The sequence below is a fragment of the Triturus cristatus genome, chromosome 3_2 (genome assembly GCF_964204655.1).
Source record: "Triturus cristatus chromosome 3_2, aTriCri1.1, whole genome shotgun sequence".
NCBI classification, from domain to species: domain Eukaryota; kingdom Metazoa; phylum Chordata; class Amphibia; order Caudata; family Salamandridae; genus Triturus; species Triturus cristatus.
The window spans coordinates 824,931,753-824,953,109 of record NC_140584.1 but is presented as its reverse complement, the minus strand read 5'-3'; the positions used below and the strand labels follow the sequence as shown (position 1 = coordinate 824,953,109).

Here is a 21,357-nt window from a genome sequence, read left to right as displayed (position 1 = left end):
CCGGTCAGTGGGGCGTTGATAAAGCAGTTGGACCATGCACATGTAGTGGTCCCCTAGGTCATACTTGTGTAGTACCGGCGCCAGATAGGGCCACTCCAAGGAGTTGAAGGCCTTCTCCAAGTCTAGTACGAGGCAGCCAGAGCGTGGCCACCTGTGTAACACATATTTTTGTACCCGGAAGAACCTGCGTATATTAAGTGAGGTGCATCTAGAGGGGACAAAGCCGTTCTGATCGGGGTGCATCAGTGCCTGTTCCAACGGTGATAAGCGCTTAGCAAGAATCCATGCGAAGATCTTGTAGTCAGTATTCAGGAGAGCTAGCGGACGGTAAGAGCCTAGGGACTCAAGGTTCCTGCCAGGCTTGAGGAGAGAGATTAGTAGTGCTTCATTTTGCATGCTAGTAAGTGTAGAGTAATTTATTGCAGTCTCATACACTTTTAATAACTGTGGCGCTAGTATATGGGTGTATGTCTTATAAAGTTCTGTCGGCAGACCATCAGGTCCCGGAGATTTCCCATTTGACAACGAGAATATGCTATCACAGACCTCCTCCAGAAAGATAGGGTCATTCAGTTCCGCCTTTTGAGCCCACGTAGGATGTGGCAAGGTGATCCCCTCAAGATAAAGTTGCAGCTCCATAAGGGTAGCCTGCTCATGGGATGTGTATAAGTCCTGATAATGCACCACAAATTCGCAGTGTATGTCCCGCTGTGTGTATGCTGTAATCCCTCGTGTCATGCGTAGGGAGGCCACAGGGGTCGACCACTCATCCTGGCGGATCAGCCACGTGAGCAGTTTCTCCGCTTTGTCGCCCATGTGATGTGTCCGCGCCGAATGCGCTGCATAATTGAGGCAGCGTAGCCATTCTAGTAACCGAGCATGTTCCTCCCTGTGGCGTGCGAGTAGTCTTGAGGAGCCTTCAGTCGCCTCCTGTTCATTGGATGCCAGCTTTTGCTCTAAAATGGTGAGATTTTTCTCTAGCTGCACTCGTATGCCCGCTTGTGTTCCCAGACAGTGCCCCCTCACAACCACCTTAAGGGCGTCCCACTCCAGCAGTGATGACGAGGCTGTGCCCGCGTTTTCATCAAAGTATTGTGCTATGGTGGTAGCTAATAAGTCGCGAAAAGGCGCGTCAAGTAAAGTGTCCGGCTGGAGGCGCCAGACGGGGATCGGCGGCACCCCGGTCTCCCATTCCAGCCTCAGCACATGCGGGGTCTGATCCGAGTGCATCCGCCCCATGTAGTGCGACCCAGAAATACACGGCAAGAGATCGCTGGACATCATAAAATGGTCAAAGTGTTCATGTAGATCATGCGCACCTGAATAATAGGAATACACTATGTCTTGAGGGTTTCTATGCCTCCATGCATCGGTTAAATGCCACTGTATCGCCCAGTTGTTTAACGCTTTAATGGCAGAGTGCGTAGCTGTGCCAGGCAGGGGATGAAAGGAGCGGTCCAGTGAGACGTCTAAAACACAGTTGTAGTCACCGCCTAGCACCATGGGGGTATAATGCCATGTAGCCAATTTATGAGATAGCATCGCCAGAAAAGCAGCCTGATCAGTGTTAGGCGCAAACAGTGATGCAATAATCACCATCCGTCCGTCCAGAGTGCCCTTGACCATGACGTATCTGCCCTCCATATCTATTATGGAATCCATCACCCGGAAGGGAGTCCCTGGCCTCACCCATAGTAAAACCCCTTGTGCATATGCCGAATAGCCCGTGGCGAATAATTGCCCCCCTCCACCTCCTGTATAGCCGTGTCACTTCTGGTTTAGTCAAGCCTGTCTCTTGGAGGAGAGCTATTGTATATGATGATGTTTCAAATATGAATAGATGAGGTACCGGCGCAATGGGCTGTGTATACCTCTCACGTTCCAAGTCCCTATCTTAATGTAATGCCATAATGTACGAATATCAGCAGCGTGCAAGGCCTTGCCAGGCCAATGGGTAGGTGGATGCAAAGCATAATGTTTAGAGGCGGTGCCAGGGTCGGTGCCCACCCAGAGCCAACATTCTGACTGTTGTACCTCAGTGCATAGATGATGGCATAACAAACATGTGAACTGGAAACAAAGAAAAACAAATACCAAGAGGGAGAGGATGCAACAGGCATTCGTCCAAACATTTGACAAAATCAGCATGCAACTAACGTCTAGGGGGGACTATCGCTCACAGCAATTTATGGGGTGTCAGTTAGTGAGGGTCCATCTCTAGTAGCTACCCCAACCGCTGGCCAAATGAGTGTAGGTAGGGCCGCTACTCAAATGTCATGTAACTCTCTTTTTAACTTATGTCTGTCAATCACGTTTTCTTCTCCTCTCCCAGGTCTCTCATTCTCTGTGTCTCTCTCTGTCCAAGCCCTTACTAACTTTTATTCTTTCCCTGTATCTCCTTTTCATAATCATGCTCTTCCTTTTTTTTCACTTTCACTTTCTCCTCCCTCTCTCATTCTATATACCCCAATGCTCTGCGTCTCCTCTCAACTCATTTTTCCTTTGACTTCTCACATCTGTTTCCTTCAGATTGTTACACTTCCCAATCACATTTTCTCTTGTCTTTTTCCACTCTGACTGAATCCCCATTTCTAATTTCATCTTCAATTGTGTCTCTTTTATTTATCTTTGAGAGATCAGACTTCTCTATGTGTAGAGGTCTCATTTTGCACCTGAGAATAAAATATTAAAATAAAGTTGGAATCGAGTACTGGCGTAGTATGTTACATACATGCAAGAGCTGTACCACCTCACAGATTTCCAGCATTCATATCTAACACTGCATGCAGATTGTAACAGCATAATGTTATCTGAAGAATATAAATTGTGGCACAAATTTAACAACTGCATCTTTACCTCTCTGTTCAACTAAGAACTGTCCTGAGCTTTCTGTGCTTGTGGTTTCTGCACTGAAGGAACCTTTATCCAGCACAAATGCTGCTCCCAAACGGATTGCTGTAAATCTAAGCATATTTCTAACATTGTCTTAATGAAACCTGGCACCCACCAAAAACGGAGCAGAGCCTGCACCCCAGGAGAGACTGTATGTGCATACAACAGACTTTAATTTTATGCCTTGTATGTCTGTACAACAAGAACAGAGGCCCTCAGCTCGGTTTATTCTGGCAAATCACTTTGCCATCCTGAGAAGTGTTCATTTTGACTTTCCACCGCGTGTTCGTCTTTATAAGGTCCTCTAGATTTTAGTGGTGTGTATGTATATATGTCCCACTAAAAGCCAGAAGAACTTAAAAACATGAACCGGCGGTGGAAAGTCGAAATAAACACTTCTCAGGAAGGCAAAGTGATTTGCCAGAATAAGGCGAGGGCTTCTGAGCTCGGAAGGAGCAAGCTGCATTTAGGTGTAAAATCATCCTTAATACAACGTGAACAGGAATGGGGAGGCACCTTTAGTTGCAAAGGCTCTCCGAGGAGCCAAATTCACTGTTAGGTGCACATTTAAATGAAAAGACACCCAAAGAAAAAATGCTGCAGTAAGATATGTAAAAAGTGTAAAGTGTTAAGCGTAAAATGTGTGCATCTGTATGACATTGCATTCGATTAACAGCACGAAGAGTTACAACATCACCTGTGTTGAGCATCAGCATGAGTGCATAAAATGCTTAAAAGCGTATCTAATATTTAGATGTAAAGTCTTTTTAGCAGCAAAATCACTTTTAAGTTCAAAGTAAGTGACAATGTGATTTTACGTTTTGAAGCACAATTCACATTTATGAGCCAAAAGGTGCAAAGCCAATAGGAGTGTAGAAGAGCTTTTAGAAGCACAAATATTCCTTTATTACAGTGCTTGGAAGCTTTGCTTTATCATCTGTGAACACTGGGACGCAAGCTGGCTGACACACCTCCTCTTGCCTAATCCAAAATGTGAATCCGTCCAGCAGTTGTTGGAGTGGTTGATCAGAGCAAACCAGGGCTGAAGGGGCTAACTCGAAGCCCTTCTCTGTTTATGTTTTTAGTGTTGATGACATACATGAGCTCTGGAAGACAGCTAAAGCTGCCTTCAGCCAGATTTAAAAACAAGACTACACGATTGGTCTATAACTGTCTGGCTCATTTGAATGTACCTTAGATTGGAATAAAGGGTGGGGCAGCAAAAAAGGAGGCCGCTGGATACCAAATGATGCTCTCTTGTAGGACTCATTACTACACAAGGTCATCAACAACAAATACCAGGTAAATAGAGAATAATGATACAGGGTGATCAGTAAGCAAATGGTAAGGGACAGTGCAAGTGAAACTTGGGGATAAATGAAGTAGGCAGGAACTAAGCATAACAGTATGCATCACAGAAACTGGCAGAAGGCGATTGTGAATAGAAGGCAAATGAAATCAATGGAAATGGAGAGGGTAACATGTTGGTTAGACTTAAGCAAGGGTTCTAAGAAGAGGGGAAATAAAGCAGAGTAATAATTAGCCTCAACGCCGCTGAGAGAAATAGGTACAAGGGCTGAATAATGGTAATTAGAGACACCCATCATGTGGGGAAACAAGAAAAAGCTGGAGTAGTTTAGACTGTTTTGTCAGTGGCTGTACAAAAGAGAGGAGTCGGATCAAAGGGGGATAGAGGTTTACTTGGCTCCATTCAACTGCAGTGGTTTGAGGAGCAAGTGCAGATGGTGCAAAACATGCCCAATCATTAAAAAGGAAGTATGTTGGTCGTACATAGCATAGAACAGGCAGTAGCCCCAGGACCTGACTTCTTTTCCGTCGGTTTCTTCAGAACCATGATTCAGCTACTCTTTGGCGTATGTTATAACATTATTAATGAATGACCTAGCACAGCTGCATTGGTGACACCTCCTTGTTGGAGGAAATGGTCTCAGTGATGGCAAAAGTGGAAAATAACCAAAGACACCAGGAGTCACACAAGCCAGTTGGTCTCTTAAATATAGATGTAAGATTAGCAGAAGAGTACTGGTGGCCAGGTTGGGAGCAACCCTTCCTTCTCTGGTTCCTCTGGACCAAGCATGCTTTATTCAGGCTACTTTGATGTGTGATAGAAGTAAGGAAGCTCACAATTTGCTGGACACATTTGGATCCCAATCCAAACTGTTGCAGTTTAGGAAGCAGCTGAAATCCGGGCTTTTTGCTGAATAACTTAGTCAAGCTTGGTGATCTGCTTCCTCTTTACTGTTTTTCTGATGTTCAATCGCTAGCCCAAAGAAAAGTTCTGGTAATTGTGCGCTATACAAAACAAACGTACATTACATTTATACACACACTTACCTTGTATATATTTTGGTACTCAATATTTGCCTGTTATATTCCGTTAGAACCATATTCTGGAGTGGATATTAAGGAGGAATACCCCCAAGATGCCATGCCCAGCTTCACACAGCGAGCTCTGCAAGCTGAAAATCAACTACTCAAAGAAAGTCATTTTGCTGCGCCTGAGTACATGGAGGCTGAAGTACTACATATATATATATATATATAAATAAATAAATACATAAATAAAAAACTTTATTTCGGTTTTGTTAAAACAAACCATAAAAGTACACAAGTACGACACAATAAGAGTAAATATTGGGATTAAGTTCATCATTAGGATACATCAGTGCTGAGTTAGGAGGAATTTTATATTTTATATATATATATATATATATATATATATATATATATATATTCACACCAAATGCCACTGAACTGCAGAACAACTTTGTGGGCGGGTGCATCCTCCGTGACCGTGGCCGTCACGTAATATATTACCACCAAAAGGTCCCCACCAAAGAGACCAAGGAGCACACTGTGCTCCTTGGTCTCTTTGGTGGGGACCTTTTGGTGGTAATATATATATATATATATATATATATATAAAAATGTTACTTAGAAGTGCAGTTAAGAATAGTAAATCATTACTTACCTATATGCACTTGCCATTGACAAAGCCGCAAGGCGAAACGCATCTATCAGGGGGTGGTGGGTCTGCTGAATAAAGCATTCTGCATATCGGATATCTCGTGAGTGCTTTCCTTTTAGACGCCGGATGGCACGTCTTGGCTCTCCATTAATTCGCGGTTCACCACCGCGGGATTAAAGCACCCGGGACTGGTTGGTGCGACGGTGGTGAAGTTCCTGTGGTCTCATATATATATATATATATATATTATCTACTGGCGGTCGCCAGTAGATAGTTATAGTTAGGACCCTGTTTCCATAGGAAATCCGCAACATTCTATTTGGAATAACTTTGGCGCCGGTCGACGAATCCTCGCAAAATTTTCAAAATAGGTGGGGCGCTACGCTCCGCTCCTACCCTGAAAGTCTCGGGGGGATTCGTCAAGCGGGGGCTGAGAAAAAAGGGGGGTCCCAAAACGCGTTTTTCCCATGCATTTTTCCATAGGACCTTTAGACACAGCTACAGCCCGAACGGCTGAACAGAGTTACTTGAAATTTGCCAGAGAGGTAGTCCTCAGGTCAAGGAAGTGCCTTTTGTAGGTTTGGTGTAAATCTGTTCAGTAGATCCTGAGAAAATAGCATTTAAATCAATATATATATCTGTGGCAGCTTACGGTGCGCTTACGGTGCGCTTACGGAAAGCTTACCGCGATTCTGATTGGCTGTTAGATCTAAGTAAACATTCGAATCGGTCGAAACCAGGAAGCGGCAGCCGCCATTTTCTCTCTCGCACTCTGAGTGAGGCAGCAAAAACAAAGGCAAAAAACATCTAAAGGGGCAATGTATTCAGTTCCTAACCACCTAGCATTGATGTTGTTGTCCCCAAAGAACCCCCAAGGCCAAAAATTCAATTTTATTTTTTTTCGAAAAATCGCCGATTACGCTTACCGTACTCGTACGGTGAAAATTAATAAAAAAACAAAAACTATCCACACTATCCCCACCCCGTGTGCAAAAGGTGCCCAAAGGTCAGCTTTTGTGCATGGCATAATAATTCTAAATGAAAATATAAATGATTACCTTTCACAACGAAGTGCATAATATGTCCTCCATGTGCGCACGGTGCGCGAAGCGCATCGTGCGTACATGGCCCATCCCGCTTAACGTGGGCACGCGGTACGCGTAGCGCACCGCGTGACCACTGTGCGTGCACGGCACTAACTGCGTAAAGTGGGCGCGCGGTGCGCTTCTGTGCGCGCACGGTGCGCGAAGCGCACCGTGCGCGCACGGAACGAACTGCGTTAACTGGGCGCGCACGCCACGAATGGCGTAAAGTAACTTAGCATTTAAAAAACCGTACAAATTCACTGAAAAAACCATAGGTTTCACACACGTTATAGTTAGGAATTAGCATTTAAAAAACCTTGCAAATTCACTGAAAAAACCATAGGTTTCACACATGTTATAGTTAGCGGAAATTTTAATCATAAAAAACCATTGAAATTCCCCCGTTATAGTTAGTGCAGGCAACTATAACTCACGCAACCGCAATCCTCTGCTGATGCTAATACTGTATTTAGACACTTATTTGCCCATGTCTTCTTCCATTAAATTTTAGCTATACATATATTGCAAATATTTTTTTTTCATAAAGACACATATGTCATCAGCAGAGGATTGCGGTTGCGTGAGTTATAGTTGCCTGCACTAACTATAACGGGGGAATTTCAATGGTTTTTTATGATTAAAATTTCCGCTAACTATAACATGTGTGAAACCTATGGTTTTTTCAGTGAATATATATATATATATATATATATCCAATCCACCTTCCGTAGTACCAGCCGGTACCACCAAAGACACGGACACGTATTTGCTGGTGAAAAAATGGTGCTCAGTTTATTCTTCAACAAACATAATTCGGTTCAGACGCGTTTCGACCGTCACAGCGGTCTTGATCACATGACTTGCTTACATCGAACGTGACTATTTAAAGGTGCAGTGTACCCAGTTGCGTCATTTCCTATGAACATAGACAAAATACTCAATCCGGCTGTTATTACAAATCCTGAAACGATATGTACGGACAAATCCTATGTAAATAATTGTAGGGCATTTCCAGAGATATAATACATACTAATATGCATTTTTTCATATATAAAATATGCCAGTCATAATTCTAAATACGATAGACAGTAACTCAATGCATAATGCTGTTTAGATTTCGCTAGGCCAATGACATAGCTCAGATAAATATAAGGTGCTGGTGTACTCATTATGCTATACATATTGCATTAGGTCATTATTACTCCCATAAATGGGAAACATTCCTCTCTGAATATGTGCAAATCACGCATATCATGTGCAAATAATGCAATTTTTAGATATATGTGCAAATACAACAAAATTGTGCAAATCCGCAATATAATGTGCAAAAATTGCAAGCATCAAACTAAATATTCTAAAATATCGTAAAAAGGACTGGATTCTCTCATAAAATCATCTGGATGGCTGTTTGAAAATAATGCGCCATACTAAGTCATATTTGGGAAAACGTACTGGGTATTACATATAATGCATATAAATATGATCAAAATTAAGACTCCATTTAGATCAAAAAAAATTTAAAATTTCAACTATCAGCCTAGAGAAAGCTGTTTTACCAAATCACCCTTACCCTTGTGTACAAATACATACTGTGATAAAACAAGTTTCAATGTAAAAAGATTCAGCAAAAGTCAAACATTATAAAATCCACAATGAAAGACATCAAAAACATATGAGCACATCAGAGCGAAATAGGGTAAAAATGAATCTAACAAGGACGACAGATAGTATGTTGCTATTTACTGTAAATCACCAATCTATTCATAAGAAATGGTGTAGGTCTTCCCCGTTGTTCAAACCTCCTGGAATGCGTGTATCCAACTCTAATATATATTTGCATTCCAACTGTCTCAGAGCTTTTTCCCGGTTTCCCCCTCTTATAAACTTGGGTACTGAGTCTATAATAAAATAACTCAAGCAGCTAAGATTGTTATTATGGCAAGCTTTAAAATGCCTCGCTACCGGGTAGGCTGGATCAGAATTAACTATAGCCCTTAAGTGCTGCAAAATTCTATTGTATGCTTGCAATTTAGTGCTCCCTACATATTTTCAATTCACATGTGCATTGAAATACATACACCACATGGTCAGTGCGACATGTATAGTGTCCTTTTAGGCCTCTAGGTATATCACTGAAAGGTGTGGTGTATTGATTGGTATTTACTCCAAACTTGCATGGTCTGCAAGAGGAACATTTAAAAAATCCTTTTAAGGGGGTTAACCAAGTACTACTAGCTGATATTTCCGGACTACTGGATACTAGTTCATCCCTCATTGAAAATGCTCGTCTATATGTAATAGTAGGGTTCTTAGGAAGCACTGCTTTAAGGGTTAGATCCGTTAGAACAATGGGCCACTCATTACAGATAATGTTCTTAATGTTTTTAGCCTGTCTGCTATAAGTAGTGACTAGTCTCATTTCGTTCTTCGTCGTGTCATTACCAAGGATAGTATTGGTGGGCGCTTGAATTTCCTGATTAGTTGTATTCTTAGATACTAATAAATCATTTCTATTTTTGAGGTTCGCTTTTTTCATTGCGCTGTTTAATTTCCTTTCCTCATAACCTCGCGCCAATAGTCTATTTTTGGCATCCATCTGATGTTTATCGCGCACTGCTATGGTGCTACATGCTCTATGGATTCGCAAAAATTCTCCATATGGTATGCTATTTATTGTGTGTTGCGGATGGAAACTCTCTGCATGCAACACTGTATTCCCTGATGTACTTTTGCGAAATAGACTAGTCTCCAAATTCCCTTCTTTCAGATTTACCGTTACATCAAGGAAGTTTACACTACTGGTACTCACTTCAGCAGTGAACTCCAGATTCAATTCATTATCATTAATGTTATTGACGAAACCTAATGCTTCTTGTTCCATTCCTTTCCAAATGACGAAAACATTGTCAATATATCGCCACCATGATAATATATTGGTGGACCACTGTTCCGCATGGCGTGCCCTGAGGATATGCCTCTCCCACCAGCCAACATGCAAACATGCATAGCTGGGAGAGAAGCATGCCCCCATAGCCACGCCCCTCAACTGTTGGAACGTCTTATTGTTGAATTGAAACATATTGTTGTTTAAACAAATACGGATCATACTTAACAGCATAACATTGTGTTTATAAAATTCAATGCTTCTTTCCCCCCAAAAATACTCTACTGCTCTTAAACCATCATTATGAGCTATACTGGTATATAACGCTGTGATGTCCATAGTCATTAAGATAGCATCGGATGGTAGAATAAGGTGGTTGAGTTTATGTAGGAAGTCCGTAGTATCTCTTATATAACTCGGCAATTCTACTACTAAACCTTGAAGGAAAAAGTCAATATATTTAGAAGTATTCTCAAATATGCTGTTGATTGCTGACACTATGGGCCGTCCTGGAATTGGCATAGTTCCCTTGTGCACTTTAGGAATAAAATAAATGCTTGGTAACACTGGATATTCTTTGTATAGAAATTTCAATTCTTCTTTAGTCAACAAACCCTCTTTGTGCCATGCATGTAACTCATCTTTATATTGCTTATGTGTTGTAGAAATCAAGGTTTTGGGAATCCTGCGATAACACTCAGTGTTATCTAAATGGCGATAGGCTTCTTCTTTATATTCCTTTTTGTCCCACAAAACCACATTACCGCCTTTGTCCGATTTATTAATAATAACATTGTTGTTTTTCTCCAATTTGGACATCAACTTGAAATAATCCTTAGATTTTTCTGCAGGTATCCTATTGCTTACTTGGGTCTGATGCTGTAACTTTTTTAGTTCATCCGTAATGCGTTCATGGAATACATCTATTGCATCACGCGGCATGGTCGGCATGAAGGTAGACACTGGTTTAAAGGGACTTTTGCATGGTTTTGAAATATTAATCCCTTCCTTATCTGCCACATCTTGTGTAGTGATTTCAGATTCTTGACTCACACTGAGTGCATTTAAGATGTTAATCGTATGCATATCTGATACCACCAGCCCTTCGGTAATTCTTTCAGTCATTGGCATGCTCCTTATATTCGTGTCAATTTCGTACCCATTACTGGCCTCGTCACTTAGTTTATTTTTGATAGTGAAGTATATAAAGAAAAGTCCATCCAACTCCACAAGGAAGAGGCACGTACACGAGGTAGGAATGAATAAGGCTTGTTTATTAAATTCAGGTCTCCCACGACCCCCGCAAAGAAAGAGAGATGCGTGTCGCCTGTGCAGCAGGCTTTATCAATCTGTTTGGCGCCATGTCATTTCAATTATATATAACCCTCCCACCTCACATAGGCTTCAATAAACATGGAAAGCAGACTTCGTGAGTGACACCCTAACTGGTAGAAACAAACTGATCATGGCATAAAAATAACATTGCTAGTGCAGAAAGTATATTCATACAAATAACAGCAAAGTGCACAGCCATCCTGTTTTGCCAAACATAGGAATATCCTAAACAATACATAAATGTATAAATGTGTGTTCCATGCCCGGAGGATGAGAGTATCGAGATTGTAGTCTCAAATAAAGTAATTGTCAAATAGATGGCGCCAAAGCTCCCCGAATCATGCAACCTACCCAATACTGAATATAAATAACACATGCTTAATAACGTGCTAAATGTTAAATTCATATATACATGCAGACCATATATTGCCACATTGCTAAATGGAACCTAGTTCTCCATCACTCAGTTACGGAAGACAAGGCAGTATGAAAAAATGCATCCAAAGTTATCAATCACCTGGAACACATTAAAGAGAATGGTGGCTGGTAACACATCCACGGGGCTCAGATTGCATCACCTAAGTGCACTTTCGACCCTAATATCAGCCTCCGGAAGATCGCTACTAAACAGCAGGACTGCGAGGCCCAGAATCCCCTATGACGGCTCAGCTAAATCAATAGTCCGTACACAACAATTGATGTAAATGTTCCTGGTGAAGAAATCATTAACATATAGTCAGCCAAGCTCAAAATATTGTTCCATTTGAAGGGGCTTTAAGTCCAAAGTCACTTTTGCAAGTGGCACGCAATAGCAAATAGCGCACAAACTGACACAGTCATAGGCCAACATGCGGGGTCGGAGGAGACCGATGGTAATAAAATATTCGATATGCCACACCGACCTCACCGCTCATGCTTCGTCAAATAGGGTGCCCAGACACCAGAGTGCCCCGATAAGACCGAATAGGGTAAATTACATAAATAAATCCTATTCTGTCCTCTGTCGACACTACTTCCTAGAATTTGTGAGCACATCACACTTCTGGGACCCTATGCAACTGCACCTGTTGGCCTAATGATAGCCGCGGCCCTGAGTAGCACACTGTAGCTTCTGCCTCTTTCACCCCTTTCCCACAATGCCTGGCCATCACTCCAATCTTGAAACCGATTCTCTGTCTCGCACAGAATGAAGTGGTCTTCCACATGTTGCCCACCTCTTTTCAGCAAGGGTCCCCCTCAGCCCTAATGCTAGCCAGTAAAATGAGCCTCCAATCGTCTTTTATAAATGAAGCCAGTTATAATTGGTATGTAGCGGGCCTGTCAAACTGCTGGCCCAGTGCCATTGCAACTGCTTCAATAGTGAGAGCAACGGCCTGACGAAGAGGGCAGTCTCCTCCACACCTTGTTGAAAATATCGGCCGCCATCTTGCCCCATTCTCCACTCTGCCATCTCTCTAAGACCTAAACTAAGATGTTTCTCCTGCTTCAATTATTTCCTTTCTTGGGCCGCTGGTCCAAGGCCCAAAACAACACTGGCACAGCAGTGGTGCGCTGGGTCCTAATGTAAGCAAGGAAGGATATAAAAAACCATACTAATTGGGGTTTACAAGGTGTCTCACACCCCTGGACCCTGTGACACTGCATCTGCTGCACAAATGATACTTGCTCCTCTACCCATTCCACTGGCTATCACTCCTAGGCCTGAGTCCCAAAGCAGGCTGTCTGCCTCCTTGCATAAAACAAGCATTTGCAATGCAATAGGTCTCGCATTTGCGAGAGTTTAAGCTATTGGCATTATAAATGACAATGCCTGATCTGTTTTGCTGATTAACACATAAATAAAAGGCATAATCATTTACAATTTAAATAGCTCAAACTTTTGTAAATGCAAGACATATTCAAAGAAGCGGCCACCATTGTCCAGGGCTGCTCAGAAAGTGAAAGCGCATATGCTGCAGGAAAGCATGTTTGTGCCTACAGTAGGAGAAACTCATTAACGAAAATAGCGCTTACAGACTAAAAAAGACGAACTGTGTAACAACCAAAGTAAAAGGGCCAGTCCTCATGGGAGATTACAAATTAAGACAAGGTGGTACTAAGGAGGGACTAACAAGCCTATTAACAAATCAGAAGCCAGCATTACTTAGGACAATGACACAAGCCAATGACAAATATTGGCGGAGCTTCCATGCTATACTCCAATAAAATATGTTGCAGAGCAGCGCATGTGCTGCCCAGGCTCGACCTTAAAACCTTGGCATTTGTAATGCCAATTACTCATCTCCAACAAATGCGAGACCTATTGCATTTGCAAAGCTTGTTAATGTACTTCCACCGCTGCATACAATCCTCACTTAGTGCATCTGTTGGACTACAGTTAACTAGCAAATCCTGGGACCTACTGAGACTATACAAGTACCACAATGTGTGCACACACGCTAAAAAACCAAGACTGTCAAAAGGTGTTGCAGGCCCTAGAGTGGTGTAACGCAAAATAATGGGCCCCTCTCAGTAGAATGTAATGAGGTGCTCCTGCGTCTCCCAAAATTTACAGATTCATTAGCCTTGGGTTTAACGGGGGGCCCTGAAGTATTGGGGGGCCCCTGAAGGTCCGCCCGCCTGCATCGCTGGGGATTTAGGGGCCTGTGCTACGCCCCTTTGCTCACGGACACTGTTGATGATATTGCCTCTTTATATTACGGAAAAATAGACACGCCTATGTATATACTCAAAAGTGAAAATATGAGTTCAAATCACACACAAAATGCCAGAGTATCTGGAGATCTTTGTCATTAACCAGCCTTTGCCTCCCATCACCAATATTCTAATTCAGTATTCATTTTAAGGATGCTAAGTCTGCATGACAGCCTCCTTCCATATTGCTTTGCTCAATATTGTATATGGGGGAACGGGATGTGAATGCACACAGAGGCAATCCGGGCTCCCCTGAACTCTATGCAGTCGCCATGTTTGAGGAACCATCTCTGGTGCAGATCTGTTGACCATAGAACTACTTGAAGTGGTTTCACTAGTTCACAGTTCCTTGAGCCACATTACAACTACACCAAGTACTTCAAACTTACTGACTATTGTAATCTCGAAGTGGATGAAAGTATTAATGAGGAAACATTGTGCTTAAAGAATCATGTAAAACATACCACATCTGAAGACCATCACAACCGATCACTTCCACTGCGCAGCCCCCAAGAGAAGACACAAATACACGCTTCTCTCCCAAAAGCTCTACGCAAATGGCTTTACCCAAATTGTTCCCAACTTGTGCTACTGAGGCATAGCTGGAAGTCAACCCCGCTGACATGTTCTGTTCTCATGTCAGTGGCATCACTTCACCACTAGCGCCATTACAGCAGCGCTGTGCTTCAGGAGGTAACGAAGAGCGCGACTCTGGTTGGACAATTGGACTCTAACAGAGAAAAGGGCTTAAACCAGCTGTATTAAGGGCACCTGGATATAGATTCATCATTGCATAATAAGTAAGCCACACTGGTCTCTTCTATAGCCCTTAGGCCATAATAAGGCTGCTTCAAAGCACTAGGTATTGGAGGAATGTGAGAGGGAGGATTAGGAGTCTTGCAGTACTCTGAAACAGGATTTGGGTGGCATAACCTTTGCAAGAACACCCAAAATGGCATTTTCCTATCTACCCTATTTCCTGTTCCTTCCTTAGAATGTCCGGTCTCTCCCAGTGCTTCGAGGCAGCTTAAGCACTATTTAACATTCAAAAGTGACAATGAGAAAGACTACCCGCAGTGAAATCTTCAAACAAATTAGATTCATAGGGTAGATGGGAAAAGCAACAAACTTCCAATGCATTATAATTATAGGGTTAAAAAACACTTAAAGCCATCTCCCATCCCATAATTGTAATGGGGCAGAGAATAATGGAAATATGCACAATGTTATGAGTTATGCTCTAAAGCCAGCATTAGTGAAGCCTGTTAAAATTCAACAATTGCCACAACGAAGCCATGGTCCTGGTTAATAATAATAAAGAAATAAAGAACAACTCGGTGAAATGCCCCAACTAAAACGGCATAAACACAAAAGAAAGCAAGAGTGGCACAAAAACGAAAACATCTAAACACAAACTGCATCTTGTAAACTTTAATAAAACTCTTTCCTCATAGTTCGAGATGTCTGTTTCAAGGCGGATGTGACGCTATCAAGGTTACCTACCACATCTGAAAGACAGTGTGAGGTAGGCCTTTATATTTTACACATTGAAGATAAATATGGCTGTTTTCAGCAGGAAATATGTAAATTCTGACAAACCAAAGGCCCCAAGTGTCTACTAAAAGGTACAAAGGAGACCATAACAGACTCTAATCTGTAACAAGCTGCCAAACAACGGACAGCGGGAGGGGGGCGGGAACAAAGGGAACGGGGAAACAGACAGCGGGAGGGGGCGGGAACAAAGGGAACGGGGAAACAGACAGCGGGAGGGGGCGGGAACAAAGGGAACGGGGGCACTGACAATGGGAAAGGGGGAGAGGATGGAGAACACACTCAACGGGAGGGGGGGCGGAACAAAGTGAACGGAGAAACGACAAAGTGAACGGAGAAACGGACAGCGGGAGGGGGGCGGGAACAAAGGGACGGGGAAACAGACAGCGGGAGGGGGCGGGAACAAAGGGAACGGGGGCACTGACAATGGGAAAGGGGCGGGAGGATGGAGAACACACTCAACGGGAGGGGGCGGAACAAAGTGAACGGGGAAACGGACAGCGGGAGGGGGGCGGGAACAAAGGGAACGGTGACACTGACAACGGGAAAGAGGGCGGGAGGATGGATAACACGACCAACGGGAGGGGGGCGGAACAGGAAAAGAAAATGCCAACACTTCCAAACTCAGCAGCTAGTGGTGAACGGCGGTGGAAAATAAACAAGGAAGTAGTCCCAAATTGAGTAGATAATGCGGAGCAGCGGAACTAAACTGTAGTTGGTCAGTGCTGCTTCCTGCTCAAAGGAAGCAAAACGGAAGTGACGTTTCGGACCACCAGCCAATACATGAGCGACATAAAAAGAGCAATGCCAGATGTAACCAATGGCAAGTGACAAAACAAAGTGAGATGCAATGGGTGGAGTTTCAGTAGTAATACTTATTACTTAATGCCTCGCAGAGGCAGCGCATGCGCTGCTTTATGCGAGACCTAAAAAGGGGAATAAATGCACATCTCGCCCCCTGTTGCTTTGGACCTGTTCCCTGCACCACAGCAAGGGTCACTTGGGCCATAATGCTAACAGCGAAATATGGTTTCTACCAGTGCCGGATTGGCCATAGCGGGCACCGGGCATTTACCCTGGTGGACCAGAAGGGTGGGGGCCGGTTTTGGAACGGTGGGGGCCGTTTTTGTTACAGAGGGCCGGTTTTGCAGTGCTGCAAAATCGGCACCTTGTAACAAAAGTGCAGAAGCAGTGTTCCCACCAGGACCCAACCCTCCCTCCATCACCCCCAACACCGGTAGAACACAATTGCCAGGTCTGGTTTGCGATCCCACCCTGGTTCCCACCCATCTTCTTGCTAGTAACACAGCCATAATTTGGGTGCATTGGTCCCTCATAGCATTACCCCAGTGTCACTGCACCTGTCGAACTGATGCCAGTGATAGTTATTTAAAAAAAGAAAATCTCCACATTCCTCAGGGAATCTCCCTGGTGAAGCTGTGTCTGTTCATTTGTAAATGAAAAAAATAGCCCCCCACATAGCAAACTCTGCTCTGGGCCATCGCTTGGATACTATCTATGGACAGAGAACTAAAGAAGAAACAGACTCAGGGTACTTGCTATCTGAAAGGAAGATACATGTGTGCAATGGGTCAATCACCAAATATAAAGGCTGCTTGGAACCGAGTACAGGATTTTACTTATGGAGTCACTAGAAGCTTTATGGTGGCAAAGTTGTATTCTTTCTGAGAGGTGATCAGGGGTTTTAAGTTTTGGAAATCATCCTCTTCATGGGCTTATAAAAATGTTTGCACTAGGTACAGTTTATTACCTATTACTGAAAGGTATTCTTTGAAAGCACTTGTTTTATCTTAAAAACAAAATCATTTTGAGCAGCCTACTTTATACTTAGGACAGCTGGAAATATGCAATTTCGCGGCTGCAGAGTCTTCTATATAATCATGGTTTTGCTGCATAATCCACCATCTGCTGTATAATCTGCAGATTTTGACCCACAAATGTGCTTCTAGCTCAAAAGGATACAAAGTTCATAAAAACGCAACCGTACATGTTGCCGCACAGTTGAAGGCCCATCGCAAAATTTGACTGGTCACCTTTCTGTTGCTTATTGCTGTATTTGGGTGATAAACTGGTACTAATGAGAAAAAACCTCTGCCCAGACAGTGTTAGCTTGTGTAAAACTAACAAAATAATGAAGTAGTACCAATCCAAAAAGAGCCACGTTAAGCCTCGTATTTAGCCTTTTTTTGATGAGTAATTTAGTCAGCTGTGCTGCATAATTTAGTCATACCATGCCACATGATTCCAGTGGCCATGCTGATACTGGGTGCAGTACAATTTTTTAATAATGGCTTGCATATTCATAGTGTTCTGTGTTACAGGCAAGGACTTCATAGTGTTAAAAATGCACAAGCCACTATTGCGCACTGCGCCAACCAGGATGCAATTATGTGGTCATACAATTAGGCATCTGCAGCGATCACATTAACCAATTGAGGTTTCACAACATAAAAGAAATGTTCCCAATGATTACTTTATTTTGCACTTAGTAATGTCTTTGACCCCTCCACCAGACAACCAATAATCACCATTCATTTTTATGCACTTCAACTGCTTGATTTCGATGAATACATCCTGGAAACGCTAAATAAAGAAAGTCGCGCTTCCAGGCCATTGTTATTTACAAATAGTTACAAAGACATTTGCACCCCTCTGGGGACACAGCCATGGACCCCCAGGGGGGCGCGCCCCACAGTTTGAAGACCTCTGATATAATTCATACTTGAACATTTTCTCTTCGCAATTCAGATCACAGAGAAGAATGCAGATCCAGAAACAATGCTGCTGTCCTACCTCAGGAAGAGGCGTATCCTTCAAGTTTAGATTATCTGTCTGTCTATCTATCTGTCTGTCTGTCTTTCTAGGAAGAATAGTGCCCTACTCTGACCGGGTCACAGATGGTAGTAATGTGGCACAGTGGCGTAACAATAGCCCCCGCAGTGTGGGGGTCCCGAGCTCCAAGGAGCCCCCTCTGGCACTGTGCACGGGTGGCAGATGTGAACTCCTGACTGAGGCCGGAGTGTAGGGGCCCCCCCTCTATGCACTCTACAGGGGCCCCCTCAAGCTTCCACTGATGTGACACTGCCATTTAGGACACTCTCACATGGATCTCCCATCACCTTAAAATATGGAAGGTCCAATGAAGATCTGTGGGTGCAGTGCTTGCTTCCACCGCTGCCTGTACCACTTAAAGGCCTTAAAGTCAGGTCATCTGTGACATGGAACAGTTTGGTGGGAGCAGAACCGAGCTCCAGCTTCACTGTACCTTCATTTTGCCTGAGGTTGAGTGTACCCTCATATCAGGATATTGATTTGTATGCTTTATGTGTTTGCATTTTATCTGGAGTCTGTCTGCGTCAATATAGTGTGTGCTTTGACTTGGGTAACATTCAAAGGCCAGTCAGAAGCTACATCTTGTCTGTGGCTTTATTGCAGAATGCGGAGGTTGGAGCTGGCTGAAAGTGGTGGCGAGGTGGCTGGTGAGAGACTGAACTTGCAGTGAGGCTGGAGGAAGTTGTACACCAGGTCTCCTGAGAAGCCTTCACACAAAGTTGTCCTAGATTGGGTTTTCATTTTGGAAACCTTCCCGGGATCTTTCTCACATTAGATCATGAAAGGCTCCCTGAGCTCGTCCGACCCAAACTCTCATATAACGGAACAATGTACAGGGGAGTAATGGACCCAGTGATCAGTGGATTATTGCGAATTCCCCAGTTCCCCAGGATTCTGACAGCTGAGCCAGTTGGAAGACCTGAACGAATGTGGAGCTGGGCCAGTTTTAAAAGACTGAATGAATGTGCCACTGAATGCCAGCAACCAGAGTTCATGACAGAAACATGAAGTCCTGATTACCTTGATGGTAGGGTTACTGATTTTTCTGTTTACTTCTCTTGTCGTTGTGCAAGAAGTTCTCCTTCCATTTACTGTTAAGAAAAGAATCACTGGGAGACAAAAGGGGCCAGATGTACGACCATTCAGTTTGACGAGTCGCTAGTTGCGCAGAATTGCGACTCGCAATTTGCAACTTGCTAAACTGAATGTACAACAGTGTCTCAGACATTGTTTGCGATTCCTAATGGGTTCGCAATTTGCATGCCTCATCAATATTCATGAGGCAAGCACAATTTGCTGTGTGCCGCAGTGCGAAGGTCAAATTCCAGCTTTTTACTAGTAGAATGAAATGGACATAAAAACGACACTGTTTAACACCCCAAAGAGTGCACATTACAATTACTTTATATGTGGGAACACCTCTCCTGTTGGTCAGAAGGCCTCGTGTGATTTCAACTTGTCGCGTGCATGTAATCCCGTAAATTCATATTTTTGATTACGTTTCTTAAAAATAAACAACAACAAAAAACTGATGTGCATGAAAAATGCCTCGGCAGATGCACAGAGTATCATAGAAAATGTATTAAAATTGTTCTGGGAGTGGAGGGGCATCTCTGCTGACTCAACACACCCATTTTTAATAGATAGCATAAGGCACACTGCACCTATGCGCACACACACACCTTACATACAGAAAGTGCTATATGGAGCCAAGCGCTATGTGAATGAATCGTATGATTCTGACCTCCCCTCTTCTCTCAACCAAGGAGCCCGTTCGCCCTCCTCCCCCACATGAATCCATCCAACTGTCCCCATGGGTGTGATGGGTCTGTTTGGGGTGCATCTGAGATTGCACTTAGCCTCTCAGACCTGCAGCCCCAGGAGGTTACGCCAGAGACCCTGGTTTAGACTGCCTTTTATCCTCTATTCTGTGCCGTGGGGGGAAGCCCCCCCCCCCCTCGTGTATGGAGGGGCTTAATTGAATTCCCAGGTGGTCGTGGCCAATGTGAGGATAAGGTCAGTGCAGCTGTAGGGAAGCAGAGGGGATGGGTGGAGGCGAAGGGGACGTTACTACTTTACAACAAGTTCTCTCTCCATCGATTCTACCCTTCCAGCCCCCATCTCTCCCATCAGCTCCTTGCAGTGTCTCGCTGGTTCCCCCTGTCCAGGCGCCTCTTCCCACCACTCCTTTCTTAGCACAAATAATACAGTAAAGTTTCACGAGGGCAGGCCAATGTCCGGCGGGGTCACGTGCAGGCTGGTGCCCCACCTCCTTGTTCCCTGCCCTTCCTCTCTGCCGCTGACCGCGGCCCCCGCAGGGGGCCAATAGGCGGTCGGCGCCTTAGTGGCCCCGGGGCACCGGTCACCCCTCCCCAACCCCTCCCACAGGGGGGGGCGGGGACGCAGACCGGAGCCCCCCTCCTCGGGCTTGTCCGGAAGTGACGCGCAATGCGTGTCACTTCCTCGCCCTGGTGTGAGGGGGAGGCTATTTAGCCTTCCCCCACCCTTCCTGGCGACCTCTTTGTCTTCCTGGCCCTGGTGTGAGGGGGAGGCTATTTAGCCTTCCCCCACCCTTCCTGGCGACCTCTTTGTCACCCACCTCGCCTTTTCCCTCCCTACCGCTTACCCGGCGTAGGCGTTGGGTGGGGGGGGGGGTTTCTGAGCATTGTAATGTTTTCCTTTTTCGTTGCAGGCGGAGTTACAGGGCGATCTGGAAGCAGGCCGGTACAAAGGGTACCTCTGCGCGGCACCAGAGGTGGTGCCTGAGCCAAAACGAGGAGCCTCATGGGAGGTCCCGGAAGCCGTGTCGGCGCCCCGCTAGTCCTGCGGGCGGTTGTAGGCCTGAACAACCGGGGGCTTGCTATGCGACGCTCCGCCCCGATAGGGGGGGCGTGAGTAGAATTACCAACGGCACGTGATCATAGAAAGAATCACCTGGAGGGCAGCAACGGCGGGCATCGCTCCCGCGCTGCCCGGCTCATCAGGCGGGCAGGCGACCCAGTTGGTTGCCTGCCCTTGGATCGCCCGTAAGATAACCCACCCATTACATATTCTGGAATTATGTAATAAACCTG

General features: G+C 44.3%; 1 protein-coding gene across 3 annotated transcripts in view; it reads left to right on the top strand.

Annotated features, from left to right (window-relative positions):
- The window catches only part of LOC146858231 (aldehyde oxidase-like), a 623,555-nt gene that overhangs the window by 183,338 nt on the left and 418,860 nt on the right, over positions 1 to 21,357 (top strand). For all 3 annotated transcript variants that reach the window (XM_085649038.1, XM_085649037.1, XM_085649036.1), the window contains exon 2: positions 18,200 to 18,257. In XM_085649038.1, the coding sequence (XP_085505164.1) occupies positions 18,230 to 18,257 (28 nt within the window). In that variant the 5' untranslated portion in view covers positions 18,200 to 18,229. The remainder of the gene's footprint in view (positions 1 to 18,199; positions 18,258 to 21,357) is intronic.